Source organism: Oncorhynchus kisutch, linkage group LG14 (assembly GCF_002021735.2).
Source record: "Oncorhynchus kisutch isolate 150728-3 linkage group LG14, Okis_V2, whole genome shotgun sequence".
NCBI lineage: Eukaryota > Metazoa > Chordata > Actinopteri > Salmoniformes > Salmonidae > Oncorhynchus > Oncorhynchus kisutch.
In genome coordinates, this window is record NC_034187.2 from 67286574 (window position 1) to 67307345 (window position 20772).

The window sequence follows — 20772 nt, forward strand, 5'->3', positions numbered from 1 at the left end:
TCCTTTCCCCTCCCTCCCCTGTCCCTCCCTCTCTTCCACTCCTTTCCCCTCCCTCCCCTGTCCCTCCCTCTCTTCCACTAATTTCCCCTCCCTCCCTCTCTTCCACTACTTTCCCCTCCCTCCCCTGTCCCTCCCTCTCTTCCACTACTTTCCCCTCCCTCCCTCTCTTCCACTACTTTCCCCTCCCTCCCCTGTCCCTCCCTCTCTTCCACTCCTTTCCCCTCCCTCCTCTGTCCCTCCCTCTCTTCCACTCCTTTCCCCTCCCTCCCCTATCCCTCCCTCTCTTCCCCTCCCTCCCCTATCCCTCCCTCTCTTCCACTCCTTTCCCCTCCCTCCTCTGTCCCTCCCTCTCTTCCACTCCTTTCCCCTCCCTCCCCTATCCCTCCCTCTTTCTCTCTCTTCCTCTCTCTGTCTCAGCAGAGTAAGGCTCAGTGTGAAAATGCCATCGTGCTCTCCTGACTGTTGCCTCTTTCAGGCTGTAGAGGTAAGCATATGTGTGTGTAGTGGGTAGGGTTTGTTGTGTGTGTGTCTGTGTGTATAGCTTTAGTAGTGATGACATTCCACATTTAGAAACGTTCTCAAACTACTATGAGAGGCAAGAATATTTTTATTTTGTTTCTGGTGTCTCCTTTCTAGTTTGTACCCTTTGTGTTCTCTGCACGGGGGCCGGGGGAGGCAGAGAGAGCTTTGGCGTCATTTTTGATTTCCTGTGATTCTCTGTGTTCTACTGTGGAGTTGTTTCTAGTGTTGTGTGATACTGTGGAGTTGTTTCTAGTGTCGTGTGATTCTGTGTTCTACTGTGGAGTTGTTTCTAGTGTCGTGTGATTCTGTGTTCTACTGTGGAGTTGTTTCTAGTGTCGTGTGATTCTGTGTTCTACTGTGGAGTTGTTTCTAGTGTCGTGTGATTCTGTGTTCTACTGTGGAGTTGTTTCTAGTGTCGTGTGATTCTGTGTTCTACTGTGGAGTTGTTTCTAGTGTCGTGTGATTCTGTGTTCTACTGTGGAGTTGTTTCTAGTGTCGTGTGATTCTGTGTTCTACTGTGGAGTTGTTTCTAGTGTCGTGTGATTTTCTACGATATGTTTTGATGGGTTTGGGGATAAAAAGTTGAATGATTGAAATAACATTTTCTGCAGACATACAGCACACCCTCTCTCTCACATGCTCACACACACACACACACACACACACACACACACACACACACACACACACACACACACACACACACACACACACACACTTCCCTGCTGGGAGAAAGAAGATAGGTATATATGTATGTATGTCAATTAATAAATGTCTAAGTGGGTGTGATTTTAAAACGTGAATATTTGTGTGTACATCGTTAAGTGCATATGTGTATTTTTAAGTGTGAGTATTGTATATGTTTAGGTGAATGTATGTATATTGTCAGTATGTTTAGTGCGTATATCTCAGAGGTGTGTATGTAGGGTGTGTACAATATATCTCAGGTATATTGGTAAATGTGTATGTTCGGGAGCGTGTGTTAAAGGTCGAACCGTGGTTTTTAGATGATATACATACAGTCATGGTCAGCGTTCGAGGATATCCTCACTTACAGATCAGAAAGTTGTACCACAGGAGCCGGATTCAACCATCTAATAGAACGGCTAGAAAGTGTGTGTGTGTGTGTGTGTGTGTGCGCGTGTGTGTGTGTGTCTGTGTGTGCGTGCATGCGTGTGTGCGTGCGTGTGTGTCAGTAACAGTAACAGTCCTACTGTGTCTCTGTTTCCCCAACCCAGACTAAGTCCTGGACCTAAAAGACCAGTGTGGAGAATCTCTATTGATCAGGAATAGGCTTGATCTGTGTCCAGGAAACCAACCCTGTTTCATTAACATTTCAACTCACTCAAAATGAGTCCGGATTATTATGGCATGGTAATAAGACATAAGGCAGACAGTCATGCTTATGAGAAGTCTTACAATGTGTTATAACAGCATCATAATGCAGTATAGCTGCAGTGCTACAGTTTGTGTTTCAGACGGAACGGCTAGGCTTAACGGGCCCTTAATGTTAACGGGCCCTTAATGTTAACCGGCCCTTAACTGTTAACCAGCCCTTAACTGTTAACCGGCCCTTAATGTTAACGGGACCTTAACTGTTAACGGGCCCTTAACTGTTAACCGGCCCTTAATGTTAACGGGCCCTTAACTGTTAACCGGCCCTTAACTGTTAACCGGCCCTTAACTGTTAACCGGCCCTTAACTGTTAACCGGCCCTTAATGTTAACGGGCCCTTAACTGTTAACGGGCCCTTAACTGTTAACGGGCCCTTAATGTTAACGGGCCCTTAATGTTAACGGGCCCTTAACTGTTAACCGGCCCTTAACTGTTAACCGGCCCTTAACTGTTAACCGGCCCTTAATGTTTCAGCTACTCTTCACAGTGGCCTGTTTGTAATGACTGTAAATGTATTTTGTGACCCTTTATTCTAATAAAGGTGAACAGTGATGATGGGGCAGGGACTGTGTCTTTTATAATGATCATATTCATGTTTTTATATTAATATAATATTTCTCTCTCTCTCTGTGTGTGCGTGTGTATACAGATCATCAAGGTGTACAGTGAAGATGGCGCAGGGAATGTGGTGGAGGTGCCAGCTGATATGAGGGCCAGAGACGTGTGCCAGTTCCTGGTCTATAGGAGCCACTGTCTGGACGACAACAGCTGGAGCCTGGTGGAGCATCACCCACTGCTGGGCCTCGGTGTGTGCTTGTGTGTGGGTCTGTCTGGTGTGTGTGTATGTGCATCAAGTGTGTTAAGGTTGGGGAAGATCCTAGCTACCTAAAAACTTCAATAACATAAAATCCACACTTCTGTTCTACCTTTTATGACTTTTAGGTGAGTTTCTTCCCTCTTATTCGCTATCCTGTTTTCCTATTTCCTATTTGTACTGACTGTTACTGGGATAGAAGACTGGTTTATACTAGGTAGAGTGTCGTCATTTCTGGAAAAACTGTATTGGAAAGATGGAATGTGAGATGAGAGCAGAGAAAGGGAGGGATGGAGAAAGTAGAGAGAAGGAGAGGGGGAAGGGTGCTGAGGTGGGTGTCAGTATCAGCCGTTGGTCGAGCCCCCAGACAGCTCAGCTCTCTCCCTCTACTTAAACAGGACATTTCTCTGCCAGACGCCAGGACAGAGTGGCGCAGATATACAGACACCTTGAGCTCCATGTTAGCCAGCACTGAAGCAAGGTATGGGCTTAATCCTTTTGGAGAATAGATACTGTAAGTTTTAGCACAGTCTGTCTGTCTGTCTGACTGACTGTCTGACTGACTATGTGTCTCCAAATCAGCTGGAGTCCCATCATGTTATCTCTACCTCAAGATCAAGAGAGAGGGAAAGGAGAACACAAAATATATATAAAAATGAAGAAGAATTCCATGGGATTCCAATAGGACTGGTTCCAAAATGTGATCAGATTTTTCTACTAGGGGTCTACCAGGAATCATGAAAGTGGGGTTGACTTGCATATAATAAGGCACATATAAACAAACAAGAAAACACATTTCTCATCTGCTATGATAATACAATGACTCAAAAACAACATACAGATGGCTACAACGTACCTAGTTAGCTACACTACATGACCAAAAGCATGTGGACACCTGCTCGTTGAACAGGTGCAAAATCACGGGGATTAATATGGAGTTGGTCCCCCGTTTGCTGCTATAACTCTTCTGAGAAGGCTTTCCACTAGATGCTGGAACATTGCTGGGGGGACTTGTTTCCATTCAACCATAAGAGCATTAGTGATGTTGGGCGATTAGGCCTGGGTCGCAGTCCTAATTCATCCCAAAGTTGTTCAATGGGGTTAAGGTCAGGGCTCTGTGCAGGCCAGTCAAGTTCTTCCATGCCGACCTCAATAAACCATTTCTGTATGGACCTCGCTTTGTGCACGGGAGCATTGTCATGCTGAAACAGGAAAGGGCATTCCTCAAACTGTTGCCACAAAGTTGGAAGCACAGAGTCATCTATAATGTCATTGTATGCTGTAGCATTAAGATTTCCCTTCACTGGAACTAAGGGGCCTAGCCCGAACCATGAAAAACAGCCCCAGACCAAACTTTACAGTGAGCACTATGCATTGGGGCAGGTATCGTTCTCCTGGCATCTGCCAAACACAGATTAGTTCGTCGGACTGCCATATGGTGAAGTGGAATTCATCACTCCAGAGAATGTGTTTCCACTGCTCCAGAGTCCAATGGCGGCGAGCTTTACACCACTGCTGCTGACACTTGGCATTGCGCATGGTGATCTTAGGCTTCTGTGTGGCTGCCATGGAAAACCATTTCATGAAGCTCTCAACAAACAGTTATTGTGCTGACGTTGCTTCCAGAGGCAATTTGGAACTCGGTAGTGATTGTTGCAGCTGAGGACAGATTCATTTTACACACTCTGCGGCCCTGTTCTTTGAGCCTGTGTGGCCTACCACTTCACGGCTGAGCCATTGTTGCTCCTATACGTTTCCACTTCACAATAACAGCACTTACAGTTGACCGGGGCAACTCTAGCAGGGCCGAAATGTTACAAAATGACTTGTTGGAAAGGTTGCATCCTATTACGTGGGGCTCCCGAATCCACTAATTTGAAGGGGTGTCCACATACCTTTGTATATATATATTGTAGCTAGTCAGCTGATTGGCAAAATGTGCCTAACAGTAGTTTCTTTGCTAGCATAAAAACAAGTGCATAAAATGTTGTACAATGATGAAAATATGTCTAAAACATTGACAACTTTATCAGGAAACATAAGGAAAATTACTGTACTCACAGTTCTTGCATTCACGCACAGTGAAGGAGAAAACAGTAAAAAATTATGTTAGACAACCGGAGATGTTAGACAATCGCCACTAGTGGCGAGCTCAACTTGAGAGTTAGACTAGGGCTAGGTTCCTTTTTTCAGAATTTCCGCCTGACTGACGTGCCCAAAGTAAACTGCCTGTTACTCAGGCCCAGAAGCCGGGATATGCATATAATTCGTGGCACTGGATATAAAACACTTTGAAATGTGTAGAAATGTTAAAATAATGTATGAGACTATAACACAATAGATATGATAGGAGAAAATCCAAAGAAAAACCAACCAGAGCCCATGCTCTTCCAATGGAACGTATCCAAATCATATCCAAATCCAGCTCCCAGATTACAATCCCTATGGTTTACACTAGATGTCAACAGTCTCTGTTCAAGGTCTCAGGCGTGTTTCTTCCCAATCGAGGAAGAATTTTGAGTTTTAGTACTGGGAGTCAGAGTTGGAAATCAGTCTGTGTGTGCGTGACAAAGAGGACGCGCACCTGCTAATTTTGATTTCCTATTGAACATACTTCTTTCCGTATGAAATATTATAGTTTAATTACATTTTAGGGTACCTGACGATTAAATATACATGTATTTTGACTTGTTTTATCAAAGTTTAGCCGTAGCTTTTCGGATTCCTTTCTCTGAATGTTGAACGAGTGAATTACTCAAATCGATGGCACCAACTAAACTGACTTTTTGGGATATAAAGAAGGATTTTATCTCACAAAACAACCAATAATTTTGTAGCTGGGACCCTTTGGATTGCAAATCAGAGGAAGATTTTCAAAAAGTAAGTGAAAATATTATAATCGCTATTTGTGAATTTATGAAACTTGTGCCGGTGAAAAAATATTTTGATGTGGGGCACCGTCCTTAAACAATCGCATGACATGCAGTTAGATTAACAAGAATTTAAGCTTTTACCCGATATAACATACTTGTATGTACCTAAATGTTTAATATCCATCATTTTTATCCATCATTTTTATTTGAATTGCGGCCCTCCAATTTCACCGGAAGCTGTCGACAGGTATCCCGCTAGCGGGACACCTAGCCTTAAGAAGTTCTAATTAAAACTGCAGGCTCGTGCTAGTTGTGACATCATCAATCACTCTTAAAGGGACATGCTTTCTCACAGGTGAATAAAACAGAAATTAATATAGAACTGTTGTTTCCGATCATCGAAAATGTGGTAATTAATGTTGTTGTATTGTGCTGGAACTAAGGACAACAAATTATATTGAATGGGTTCAATTAAGAAAAAAAGTTATAATATGATTCTGATTGGGCTAACAAAATCCTTCAAGAGTTATCAAAAACCTATAGAATAAATGTACTTTTAATCTGTCTGTCTGCATCGTTCAAGACATGGCATATGATGGTGCAGTGAGATACCCGATGGGCTGGACGATACTATTCTCATCAATCAGCAGGAAAAACATACTTAAAAACTGGAAATAAACCAATCCTCCATCCTCCACAATGGAAAGGTCAAATGCTTTATTATCTAAATGTTGAATGTGCATGGTCGATGGAGAGAAATAAAATGGTGCAGTTTGAGGCCATGTGGCGGAGAGTGATGGGTGCTGGAGATGGGAGATGTGAGCAGGTGGGTCTGGGCAAGGGGAATGTGGTAGATGTTGGTGAGTGTTTGTATGTGCATGTTTTGTATTGTTAAAAAAATTGAATAAAAATACAAAGTAAAAAATATACGAGAGGTTCCAATGGGATTACTTTTGATTTCACATAGGAAAAGAAGTAGTCCAATTCTGATAGAGTTGATACAAAATCCTATAGGATTGTGAGAATCATATAGGGTCAAGAATCCTATAGGATTGTGAGAATCATATAGGGTCAAGAATCCTATAGAACTGCAAGAATCCTATAGGATCCAAGATGATTACTTTTTATTTCCAATAGGAAAACAGTAGTCCAGTAGAATTCAAACAGTAGAGGTGACACAAAATCCTATAGGATTGTGAGAATCATATAGGGTCAAGAATCCTATAGGATTGTGAGAATCATATAGGGTCAAGAATCCTATAGAACTGCAAGAATCCTATAGGATCCAAGATGATTACTTTTTATTTCCAATAGGAAAACAGTAGTCCAGTAGAATTCAAACAGTAGAGGTGACACAAAATCCTATAGGATTGTGAGAATCATATAGGGTCAAGAATCCTATAGGATTGTGAGAATCATATAGGGTCAAGAATCCTATAGAACTGCAAGAATCCTATAGGATCCAAGATGATTACTTTTTATTTCCAATAGGAAAACAGTAGTCCAGTAGAATTCAAACAGTAGAGGTGACACAAAATCCTATAGGATTGTGAGAATCATATAGGGTCAAGAATCCTATAGGATTGTGAGAATCATATAGGGTCAAGAATCCTATAGAACTGCAAGAATCCTATAGGATCCAAGATGATTACTTTTTATTTCCAATAGGAAAACAGTAGTCCAGTAGAATTCAAACAGTAGAGGTGACACAAAATCCTATAGGATTGTGAGAATCATATAGGGTCAAGAATCCTATAGGATTGTGAGAATCATATAGGGTCAAGAATCCTATAGAACTGCAAGAATCCTATAGGATCCAAGATGATTACTTTTTATTTCCAATAGGAAAACAGTAGTCCAGTAGAATTCAAACAGTAGAGGTGACACAAAATCCTATAGGATTGTGAGAATCATATAGGGTCAAGAATCCTATAGGATTGTGAGAATCATATAGGGTCAAGAATCCTATAGAACTGCAAGAATCCTATAGGATCCAAGATGATTACTTTTTATTTCCAATAGGAAAACAGTAGTCCAGTAGAATTCAAACAGTAGAGGTGACACAAAATCCTATAGGATTGTGAGAATCATATAGGGTCAAGAATCCTATAGGATTGTGAGAATCATATAGGGTCAAGAATCCTATAGAACTGCAAGAATCCTATAGGATCCAAGATGATTACTTTTTATTTCCAATAGGAAAACAGTAGTCCAGTAGAATTCAAACAGTAGAGGTGACACAAAATCCTATAGGATTGTGAGAATCATATAGGGTCAAGAATCCTATAGGATTGTGAGAATCATATAGGGTCAAGAATCCTATAGAACTGCAAGAATCCTATAGGATCCAAGATGATTACTTTTTATTTCCAATAGGAAAACAGTAGTCCAGTAGAATTCAAACAGTAGAGGTGACACAAAATCCTATAGGATTGTGAGAATCATATAGGGTCAAGAATCCTATAGGATTGTGAGAATCATATAGGGTCAAGAATCCTATAGAACTGCAAGAATCCTATAGGATCCAAGATGATTACTTTTTATTTCCAATAGGAAAACAGTAGTCCAGTAGAATTCAAACAGTAGAGGTGACACAAAATCCTATAGGATTGTGAGAATTATATAGGATTGTATTGAAAATCACTTGTCCTATAGGATGTTTTTATTAGAGTAGTTTTGTTTCTTCTCTTTTATTCTCTATACAGTATAGTTTTCACCAAACGTTCCTATTTCTACTGACTGTTACTGGGATAGAAGATCGTTTTATACTTGGTAGATTGTCGTTTCTGGAAAAAACTGTACGGGAGAGATGGAATGTGAGAAGAGAGCAGAGAAAGGGAGGGTGGAGAAAGTAGAGAGAGGGAGAGGGGGAAGGGTGCTGAGGCGGGGTGTCAGTATCAGGCCAATGCAGCAAATGGCCAATCGCAGAATTACGTTGGTCGAGCCCCCAGACAGCTCAGCCAATCAGATCTCTCCCTCTACTTCAACAGGAAATTCCCCTGCAAGGACAGAGAGGCGCAGACACACACACACACACCTTGAGCTTTGTGTTAGCCAGCACTGAGGCATGGTATGGGCGCAATCCTTTTTTTTAAATAGAAACTGAGTTTGAGCACTGTGTGTATGCATGTGTGTGTGTGTGTGTGACTAAGGGTCTCCAATCAGCTGGAGTCCCATCATATGATCTCTACCTCAAGATCAAGAGAGAGGGAAAGGGGAACATACAAATAGAGAAAGTAAAAAGGGTCTAACAGACCCTCAACTTCAGTTCTTTATACAAACTATAGTTATTTCTGACTGTTCTTTGACACGGGGGAGGAGTTACGGAGGGAGAAAGTGAGAGGTAGAGAGATGGAGGAACAGAATAGGGGGAGACGGAGGGAGGGAGGGAGGGATGGATGGAGGGAGGGAGAGTAAAAAGTCCTGTGTCCAGATCTTCAAGTTGTACAGTGGCGATGGAGCTGGAAAGGTGGTGGAGGTGGCGGCTGATATGAGGGTCAGTGTGTGTATGTATGTGTGTACATGCGTGTGCATGCATGCCTGCATCTGGTGTGTGCCTCTGCGTGGAGTGTATTAAGGTTGGGGAAGCATACAGATCATAGTTACCTAAAAGTTTCAATCACATACAATCCACACTTCTGTTCTACCTTTTATGACCTCTTTACCCTAGTCAAAAATCCTATAGTAAATCCTATCAGATTTTGGAAACAATCCATTATGATTAATCTTATGCTATAGAATATAATCCTATAGGAGTTATCCGAAAGGATTTTTAAAAATCCTGTAGGAGAAAATACTGTAGGAGTCCAATAGGACTGGTTACAACATCTGACCCTACTAGACTAGGGTAGTGTAGTTTTGTTTCTTCCCTCTTATTCTCTATATAGTTTCCACTTAGCGTTCCTATTTCTACTGACTGTTACTGTGATAGAAGACTGGTTTATACTTGGTAGATCATTGTCGTTTCTGGAAAAATTGTATGGGAGAGATGGAATGTGAGAAGAGAACAGTGAAAGGGAGGGTGGAGAAAGTAGAGAGAGGGAGAGGGGGAAGGGTGCTGAGGCAGGATGTCAGTATTAGGCCAATGTAGCAAACAACCAATCACAGAGCTATGTTGGTCGAGCCCCCTGAAAGCTCAGCCAATCAGCTCTCTCCCTCTACTTCAACAGGAAATTCTCCTGCCAGGATGTTTTTTTGACAGGGAGGAGGAGTTATGGAGGGAAGAAGTGAGAGGTAGAGAGAAAAAGGAGGGTGGGAGGGAGAGTAACAGGAGAGGGAGAGGACAGGGAAACTGGGCTGGTTTCTCTATGCAATCAAGTTAAATACATGACATCATTCTACTGCAATGCCAAGTCCTGCTGTCCTTTCTCTCTTCATCTCTGTTTCTCTTTCTTTCTTTCTCTCACTCCACCCTCCCCCTCTCTCTTTCCCGTCAAGTCTCACAGCATCCCTACCATGGGCTTCCCTGATCTCTTTTCCAGGGTACCCTCACTCAAATACTGGAAACAAAGTATGATAACTAACTGTAGCAATGCAAATAAATGAGCTAATGTCTGATCTCTCCCTCTCTATTCTCCCTCTTCCTCCCCCTCCTCTCTGCAGAGCGTTGTCTGGAGGACCATGAGTTGGTGGTTCAGGTTCAAGCCTCTATGCCCAGTGACAGTAAATTCCTCTTCAGGAAGAACTATGACAAGTATGAGTTCTTCAGGAATCCCTTGGTGAGTCCTCTGCACACTCCGTCGCACACACATACACACTGTTGCAAACAAAAACACACACACACGCACACACACACACACACACACACACACACACACACACACACACACACACACACACACACACACACACACACACACACACACACTGCCCGAGGTGATTCAGTAAGAGGGAGTGACCTCACCTCAGTACTGTGGTAATGACTACAGTAAAACTACCATGTCAATCACACTAAGAGGGGTGTTTGTGCGCGTGTGCCTGCATGGGTGCGCTCACCAAGGGATTACGTCAGGGGGTGAGATCATACTGCATCTACTCTGGATCACTCTCTCGCTGTCCTCTCTCTCTCTCCCCTATCCTCTCTCTCTCCCCTGTCCTCTCTCTCCATCTCTCTCTCTCTCCCCTATCCTCTCTCTCCATCTCTCTCTCTCTCCCCTATCCTCTCTCTCGACTACTATTAGTGGTTCACTAATGTGATACTGAAGTCCCTGAAGTATTTTGCTCTCTTCTCTTCTTTCATCCTCTCTCTCTCTTCAGAACTTCTTCCCGGAGCAGATGGTGGCGTGGTGTCAGGAATCTAACGGCTCCATCCCCCACTCACAGCTCTTACAGGTGGAGTACTCTTACACTACACACACACACACACACACACACACACACACACACACACACACACACACACACACACACACACACACACACACACACACACACACACACACACAAACACACACACCTCTATCCCCACCTCAACATACACACATGCACAAGCACACAGTCCTTACTCACTCCTGTGTTTGTGTTTGTGTGTGTGTGGGGGGGGGGGGGGGTACAGAACTTCCTAAACTCCAGCAGCTGTCCGGAGGTGCATGGGTTCCTCTATCTGAAGGCATCAGGGAGGAAATCCTGGAAGAGACTCTCCATGTTCCTCAGACGCTCTGGACTTTACTACTCCACTAAAGGATCGTCCAAGGTAGGAAGAAGATCAGAGTTATTTTCCCTAGGTAGTGCCCTTGTTGTTTGGACACAAAGCTTTAAGGGAGCACTACTTTGTCTCTCTCTCTCTTGCTCTCTCTCTCCCTCTCTCTCCCCTTCCTCCACTCTCTAGGAGCCCAGACACCTCCAGTTGTTGTCAGACCTGGAGGACAGTAGTGTGTTCACAGTGACAACAGGGAGGAAGCTGCACAACGCCCCCACAGACTACACGTTCTGTATCAAGGTGAGGGACACACACACATAACACTGCAGACAGACAGACAGACAGACAGACAGACCCCCAGGGATGACTGTGCAGGTGTTGGGGTGTGCAGGTGTCGTTGTGGCCTAGTGACTGATATAAGGGAGGGTGGAGACTGGTAAAATCATCCTTTGGTTATCTTATTTAATGTGAGTATTCGAGAGAATCAAGCTAAATATTGTTTGAACAGTCCAGTAAGGCTCTGTGATTGGCTGATTATTTGATTGACAGCCCAGTAAGGTGAGGAGTGAGTGCAAGGAGCTGAGGATGCTGTGTGCCGAAGATGAACAGAGCAGAACCTGCTGGATGACTGCCTTCAGACTCTTAAAGGTACAGTACATACACACATGCATGAACACACACGCAGGAGGTAGCCTAGCAGTTAGGAGCGTTGGGCCAGTAACCGAAACGTTGCTGGTTCAAATCCCTGAGCTGACTAGAGGAAAAATATGTTGATGTGCTCTTGAGCAAGACACTTAACCCAAATTGCGTCTCTAAGTGGCTCTGGATAAGCACGTCTGCTAAATGACTAAATGTAAATGTTCTATTGTGTTGTTGTTCTGTGTTTACAGTATGGAATATTACTGGATCAGAACTACAAGAGTCCCCAGCAAAGGATGTCTCCGGTCCCACATTTCTCTACTCCTGTGGTAGGACTCCTATATGTTTATGACAACTGGTTAGCGTTATCCTGATTTACCTTGAAAGGGCAGACTAGGATCTTTTGGAGCATGGTAGCATGGCTCAGACAAGTTCTCTATCCTCGTCTCTGTAGAGGAGTGTGTCTGAGAACTCTCTGGTGGCCATGGACTTCTCTGGCAGGACGGGACGCGTCATAGAGAACCCTCTGGAAGCAGTGAGCGCCGCTGTGGAGGAGGGACAGACATGGAGGGTGAGGAGGGGAGTAGAAGGGGGAGGAAGATTTGGGAGACTGAGTCTGTGGAAAAAAAGGTGTAATTCTGTCACTTTCAATCTAAAATGTTTTGTTTCTTTGTTATCTTCCCTGCCGTCAGAAACGGGGTCAGCGTATGAAGGCTCTTGGCAGCCCCAGCCCCCTCCAGCCCTCTTCTCTCAGCTCAGGTACCCTACACGTTACACTATCTAGGTAGTAACACTGTAATAACTACAATAGTAACAACAGAGTAACTTCGTAAATGCTTAGTAATTTAGTTTATTGTTACACAATAGCGGAGGTGCATATAAATGCCGGCCCCCATGCACCACAAATGTATCATTTGCTAAGTTCACCATATTGTACATTTCTCTCTGTTACTCTTTTTTTTGTATCGTCATTAGAACAGTATACATGATCCCAATTTAAGCTCCAAGACGCTGCCAATGTATACTCAAAAGTACATTGTGCTGATTTATTGGGGCAATGTAGATAGTACTAAATCAAGACGTCATATCTGAATCCCGACATCTTTATGAACCTTTGTCATTGGAAAAAGGAGCAGTTCCTATTCCACTCCTTATCCGTATGTATCTCTGCCTGTCTAAAACTGGACATGAGTTGGGTTTAGACATTCATACCTAAAAAATGCCTTCTACTTTACCTTTACCTCATCTTGCTGTGTCTTTCAGTGATCCACAGAACACAGCTATGGTTCCGTGGTCGCATCAGGAGAGAAGAGTCCCACAAGATGATCATGCAACAAGGACAAGTAGACGGGTAAGACTTAGAAGCTGTATTATCCATCCATCCTTCTGTCCGTCGTACATCCATCTGTCCATCCATCCACCCTAGTACACACATAATTGACACTGTTTTGGATGTGTGTTTGTGTGTGTTTTTCAGGTTGTTCCTGCTGAGAGAGTGTCAGAGTAACCCCAAGGCGTTTGTCCTGACCCTGTGCCACCACCAGAAGATCAGACACTTCCAGATCCTACCGGTCAGTTATTTATTCTTTCAACTCATCAACTTTATTTCTAATTTCTACGTCTAATCTGTTCCTCTTCTTTCTTGTTCATCCATTTTGGCTCGGTCTCAAGTTGTCCTCACATCCTATCTCCTCCCCTCCTTCTCAACTGTATTGTATGTGTATAATAGCTCACTTGTCTCCTCTCTCTCACAGTGTGAGGAGGAAGGTCAGATGTCCTTCAGTCTGGACGACGGCTCCACCAAGTTCACAGACCTGATCCACCTTGTGGAGTTCTACCAGCTCAACAGAGGGGTGCTGCCCTGCAAACTCAAACACCCCTGCACTGTTGTGGCCTTGTGACCCTTCACCCCTGACCTCTGACCCCTGAACCATGATCTCTGCCCCCTGGTCTCACTACACCACCCTCTGTCTGCAGTTAAATTCTCTACCCCTCGTTCGCTCGTTCGTCATGGATTTAAAGGGAAGGAAGGAAGCTGATGGCATATGCTTAGTTACATCAATCCAAAGCTTTTTAAAATGAGTGGGAGTAAGCAAGTCCACATTTTAGAGAGAGGGGTGGGGTATTCAAACCTTGCCACACACAAGGACAGACAGACAAACATATGTGGTGAACTATCGTGTTCTATGGATATCTATGGATCCAACCAAGCCCGTTTCCTTCTCCTTCATCCACCTCAGATAGACAGACGGACAGGGGGCTGGGCTCCCCTCACTTCCTTAATGATCATCAGGGATAGACATGGATCGAATCGATCACAACAATTGACAATATCTCAAATCAATATGTGCAGTACAGTCTTTATAAGCTGATCACCTGACGCTTCATGCTACCTGGGGAGCTGATGTTGCCTGGGAGGCATCCTACTCTTCCTCTGCTATACTTACTGGACCAACCATCCAACTAACTCACCGAGACTTTATACAGGGCCCTAGGAGGAGAAAAAGAAAACCCCAAAAAGAAAACTCCTTTCAAACAAACGGCCAAGACGTTTGTTTGAAAGGGCAGATGAATGTTTGAGTTGGGGACTTCCCTGTCAGAGCTGATGACATTGTATTACTGTTGTAGAACTATTTGCACTTCTGAACAGACAGCCGACAGTTCTCTTCTGAGTTGGATGAAGCTGAACGCTCCTTCTCAACCTCCTCTTCCTCCTTTCTTTCTTCTCCTCTTGTCCTTCTCCTCTTTCTACTCCTACTCCTCTTTTCTGCGTGAAAAATCCCAGCCTACTGATTGGATTAGCATTGTGTTGGACAGGACTGAGAGGCGTGGCTGAGCGTGCCCTTGCCATGCTATTGAGAAAGGTGACAGCTAGGCGGCTCCGCTCCTGAAATCCTCACCAACCTTTTCATTCCTACTCCGTTCGGCTCCATCTGATCCCATCAGAACATTTAGAAACCCATTACCATTCCCTGGAATCAGACGGAAAGTTCAGAGTGTTGATAACGGGACAGAGGGAAGAGGAGGAGAAGTCTCACATAGGTCCCCGGAAAACCTGCCCCCTGCACTGTCACTTGAAACTGTCAAGAGTTAAAACTGGAGTCTTTCAGGCTATGTTCCAATGTCCACACTAATATTGCTCTTAGAACATATGTTCAAGACCTTGTTACACTCTTAGTAGTGTGCTAGTGTAACAGTATAACTTTAGACCGTCCCCTCGCCCATACCCAGGCGCGAACCAGGGACCCTCTGCACACATCAACAACAGTCACCCTCGAAGCATCGTTACCCATCGCTCCACAAAAGCCGCGGCCCTTGCAGAGCAAGGGGAACTACTACTTCAACGTCTCAGAGCAAGTGACGTCACCGATTGAAACGCTATTTAGCGTGCACCGCTAACTAAGCTAGCTGTTTCACATCCGTTACACTAGTACTGTATGTGGGTATTGGAACAGAACCTCATCACAGCCAGACTGTATTTTATTAATGTCAATCAGTGTTCAATCAGTGTTCAATCACACTTCTCACTGCACAGTCAGCATGATGCTGTGTTTAAATACTATTTGAAATCATTTAAAATATACTATATGTGCTTGATTGGGCTTGCCTTGCTTAATAGACCAATAGAACTGTCTCAAAACTGCAAACCCTACCCATCTGGCTAGAGCAAACACCCAAAGCATTTGAAAGATTTCAAATAGTACTTTTAACACAGGTCAGACCAATAGGTGTGAGAGGACATTAATTCTCAGAACACAGGAAACCATTTAAACCACCCCCCAACATGTATTGTATTTATCTTGATTCAAATAATGACTTGAGATGTAGGATTGGTGGGCAGTGCAGCAGCCCACAGTCTCCTCACCTTAAAGTGGGCATTGTGAGCTGTGTGTGCGTATGAAATCATGCTATTATAATTTACATAATACATTTCAGATAGATGTTCCAAACCCTGGAAACAAGGGTCCAGTAAGAATGTTTCTGTGAGTATTGGGACCAGTCCTGTCCCGTTCTGTTTTATCCTGTCCAGTTATGTCTTATCCTGTCTAGTCCCATCCCGGCCCAGACCATCCAGTCCTGTCCTTCTCAGTTGCCCTAGCGTGAGACAGCAGAGATGTTGGCCTAGCAAAAAATCATCAAGGAAGAATAGGAGAAAATCCCCAAATCCAGATCTGCAAAGATGATGCAGACATACCCAAGACTACTCAAAGCTGGGTGTGAATACTTTCTGAAGGCACTGTATACAGTAGGTCTCTTGCTTTCTGAATCTTTGCCTCTTAATCACTGTGTTATAATGCAATCCTTCACAGAAGGCCAATCATATGTGTATAATATAAAGACAGTATTGAATATCTATTAGACAGAATGTGAAACTATGGACAAAATGTAGATCTAACACTGTATCTAGGTAACAGGGCACTATGAGTGCGTTCCAAATGGCACGCTATTTCCTATATAGTGCACAATAAAGGGAATAGGGTGCCATTTGGGACACTGCCTATGTATTGGGCTTTATGCATTTGCTCATCACTCTCAAATGAAGATTCATTTGGTCCTTTTTTCATTATTTGATTTATTGTGTCTATTGACTCAATTGTATATTTTTCTTATTTTCATCAGAAAATTACCTTTTATATATACAAATAATAATATACCAGAACATATACAGTATTAAATTAAGCTATCAAACTTTTGGCATGCATTGAATTCTAGTATGTATAAGCTGACTGGCTCAGAGAATGTTGAAACAATCTAAGGACTTTAGATGTTGTCAAAGTCAGCAATGCACCTTTTAAAGGCAATATCCCAATGTTCACAGAGATCGCATTCACGGTAAATTCTGTGGATGTTGGCACAAGGTGAATTACCTTTAAAAGTAAAGTGCAGGCCTTGAATCCCAGCCATTCAGCCTTCCTTACACTCAATGGTGAGAACATATTGCTTACACGTACCTATCCAGTTCTTCTGATCTATGTCTGTGACAGAAAAGGGTATAAGAAATTGTCAAGGGCTGGGGACTAGACACTGAAACAGAACCAGCTAGGTGTGTCTCTCTCATAGGATTTATCAAATAAAAAATGAAAACATTTCAGGGTTGGCCCAGCATTTCTGCCAGTGTGGTGCCAGCGTGGCAAACACTAGCAGAACGTGTTTTAACATAAAATGCTAATATTTTGTGTTCCAATTGGATATGTTCTTGTAGTATCTCCTTGTTACACTTTGTTATGACATGTTTTTTAAATGTTTTCTCACTAGCGAACAAAACCCATCTGCACCACTGAAACCCATGGGCAGGGATTCAAACAAAACCCATCTGCACCACTGAAACCCATGGGCAGGGATTCAAACAAAACCCATCTGCACCACTGAAACCCATGGGCAGGGATTCAAACAAAACCCATCTGCACCACTGAAACCCATGGGCAGGGATTCAAACAAAACCCATCTGCACCACTGAAACCCATGGGCAGGGATTCAAACAAAACCCATCTGCACCACTGAAACCCATGGGCAGGGATTCAAACAAAACCCATCTGCACCACTGAAACCCATGGGCAGGGATTCAAACAAAACCCATCTGCACCACTGAAACCCATGGGCAGGGATTCAAACAAAACCCATCTGCACCACTGAAACCCATGGGCAGGGATTCAAACAAAACCCATCTGCACCACTGAAACCCATGGGCAGGGATTCAAACAAAACCCATCTGCACCACTGAAACCCATGGGCAGGGATTCAAACAAAACCCATCTGCACCACTGAAACCCATGGGCAGGGATTCAAACAAAACCCATCTGCACCACTGAAACCCATGGGCAGGGATTCAAACAAAACCCATCTGCACCACTGAAACCCATGGGCAGGGATTCAAACAAAACCCATCTGCACCACTGAAACCCATGGGCAGGGATTCAAACAAAACCCATCTGCACCACTGAAACCCATGGGCAGGGATTCAAACAAAACCCATCTGCACCACTGAAACCCATGGGCAGGGATTCAAACAAAACCCATCTGCACCACTGAAACCCATGGGCAGGGATTCAAACAAAACCCATCTGCACCACTGAAACCCATGGGCAGGGATTCAAACAAAACCCATCTGCACCACTGAAACCCATGGGCAGGGATTCAAACAAAACCCATCTGCACCACTGAAACCCATGGGCAGGGATTCAAACAAAACCCATCTGCACCACTGAAACCCATGGGCAGGGATTCAAACAAAACCCATCTGCACCACTGAAACCCATGGGCAGGGATTCAAACAAAACCCATCTGCACCACTGAAACCCATGGGCAGGGATTCAAACAAAACCCATCTGCACCACTGAAACCCATGGGCAGGGATTCAAACAAAACCCATCTGCACCACTGAAACCCATGGGCAGGGATTCAAACAAAACCCATCTGCACCACTGAAACCCATGGGCAGGGATTCAAACAAAACCCATCTGTACCACTGAAACCCATGGGCAGGGATTCAAACAAAACCCATCTGCACCACTGAAACCCATGGGCAAGGATTCAAACAAAACATCATTGAAATGACCTTTAAAAGTTAAGTGCAGTGCGATGTCAGCAGTGCATTGTGGTTTGTTTAACAGAGGTATCTGTCCACTCTTGCTCCTTTCTCTCTGAGAGCTGAATGTCAGGAAGACATCTGAATCAATCACATTGTATCTCCTGTTCAGGTATTTTTATACAAATAAGGGACTGATATATTCTCTGTTCATTGGAAATTAGAATAAAAGGTGACATTGCTATGATGGATGATCTGGTAATCAATATAGCATCCTGTAATGATCTGGTGGCTCTAGTGATCACTGAGAAGGTGCTATGTATCCATTCTCTCTGTGTCTGGCTGTATGTTGAGGTGTGTCACTATTTATAGCCTGTCAGAGAGAGGTGGAGTAATCTGGGCGGTTCAGGAGCACCGTTTATCCCATGGGATGACAGAGTGACTCTGATGCTAACACACACACCCATACACACGCACGCACACCAAGACTGGTTTAATCAGTCTCACACTGCTCTCTGTGCTTCAGCCACTTCAGCAGGGGCCTCTATCCTAAAAGCCACTTACTCTTACCACATACTGTTTACTCAGTAAATGTAGCCAATGTGGGAATTGAACCTGCAACCTTAGTGTTGCCAGCTCCATGATTCATATTAATAACTGTTGTTGATTTGTATTTCTGTGTGTTTGTCTGTGTGTGTGGGTTTCAGTGCTGGGACCTGTTCATGTGTCTGAAATACACAATTTACCATCGTGGCAGGTTGCAGTGACTGAGCTAGAGGGATCTTGACCATGATAATAGTGCCTAGAGTCTAGTCCTTTAAGGCTTATAGTGAACTACTTTTGACCAGAGCCAAAATGCCCCCCTAACATAACTCACTACTTTTGACCAGAGCCAAAATGCCCCCCTAACATAACTCACTACTTTTGACTAGAGCCAAAATGCCCCCCTAACATAACGCACTACTTTTGACCCGAGCCAAAATGCCCCCCTAACATAACTCACTACTTTTGATCACGGCCCATCCATCCAAAATTCCCCCCTACCATAACTCACTACTTTTGACCAGAGCCAAAATACCCCCCTAACATAACTCACTACTTTTGATCACAGCCCATCCATCCAAAATGCCACCCTAATATAACGCACTACATTTGATCACGGCCCATCCATCCAAAATGCGACCCTATTCCCTATACTTTTGAACAGTGGCTTATCTGCCCAATTGCATGTTAGGAATCCACTAGTAACGTGCAGCTGTGCAAGTCATCAATTTGATTTAAAACGGCATTCAAATACTGTAGCTTTCAAAGCATCCTCTTGTGAAAAAGGTACGGTGTCCATGCAATGTGTTAAGGATAACACAGACAGGCAGCAATACAAAATACAGAAATGCTGACAAGACGAAACAAAACACTGAACAAAATCTAGTTTCCAGTTGTAATAAAATATCTAACCTTCACCAGGAAAGTCAAGACAAGTTGTTTAAGAACTCATTATTTAACTAAAACCCAAACGTGTCTTAATTTCAGTAGGGATATTGCCTGGTGTGACACCGGCCCCTGGTGTAATGGCCATGTGACGGAACTGACTGGAATCAGACAAGCGTTTTGGTTCCTGTTTAAAGTTTGCTGTTAAATACATTGATTGCACTTCCCTATTTAGCACTTTCCCGTTTGCCATTTCAAGCCTCTCAACCCTTCTGTTTGGTATTTCAATCCTCTCAACCCTTCTGTTTGCTATTTCAATCCTCTCAACCCTTCTGTTTGCTATTTCAATCTTCTCAACCCTTCTGTTTGCTATTTCAACCCTATCAACCCTTCTGTTTGCTATTTCAAACCTCTCAACCCTTCTGTTTGCTATTTCAATCCTCTCAACCCTTCTGTTTGCTATTGCAATCCTCTCAACCCTTCTGTTTGCTATTTCAAGCCTCTCAACCCTTCTGTTTGCTATTTCAACCCTCTCAACCCTTGTTTGCTATTTCAAACCTCTCAACCCTTCTGTTTGCTATTTCAAGCCTCTCAACCCTTCTGTTTGCTATTTCAAACCTCTCAACCCTTCTGTTTGCTATTTCAATCCTCTCAACCCTTCTGTTTGCTATTGCAATCCTCTCAACCCTTCTGTTTGCTATTTCAAGCCTCTCAACCCTTCTGTTTGCTATTTCAACCCTCTCAACCCTTGTTTGCTATTTCAAACCTCTCAACCCTTCTGTTTGCTATTTCAAGCCTCTCAACCCTTCTGTTTGCTATTTCAAACCTCTCAACCCTTCTGTTTGCTATTTCAAACCTCTCAACCCTTCTGTTTGCTATTTCAAGCATCTCAACCCTTCTGTTTGCTATTTCAAACCTCTCAACCCTTCTGTTTGCT

At 43.5% G+C, this 20772-nt stretch overlaps 1 protein-coding gene across 1 annotated transcript; it reads left to right on the top strand.

The window, feature by feature from the left end:
- The first annotated feature begins 343 nt into the window (after window positions 1-343).
- Window positions 344-18649, top strand: LOC109904677 (growth factor receptor-bound protein 10-like). The gene is made up of 14 exons (XM_020501860.2): window positions 344-484; window positions 1761-1896; window positions 2567-2723; window positions 10207-10322; window positions 10861-10935; window positions 11159-11296; window positions 11432-11542; window positions 11792-11890; window positions 12133-12210; window positions 12336-12452; window positions 12574-12640; window positions 13145-13232; window positions 13359-13452; window positions 13636-18649. Exons 2-14 carry the CDS (start codon window positions 1873-1875, stop codon window positions 13780-13782), a joined length of 1311 nt encoding a protein of 436 aa, XP_020357449.1. The 5' UTR covers window positions 344-484; window positions 1761-1872; the 3' UTR covers window positions 13783-18649.
- The last annotated feature ends 2123 nt before the right edge of the window (window positions 18650-20772 follow it).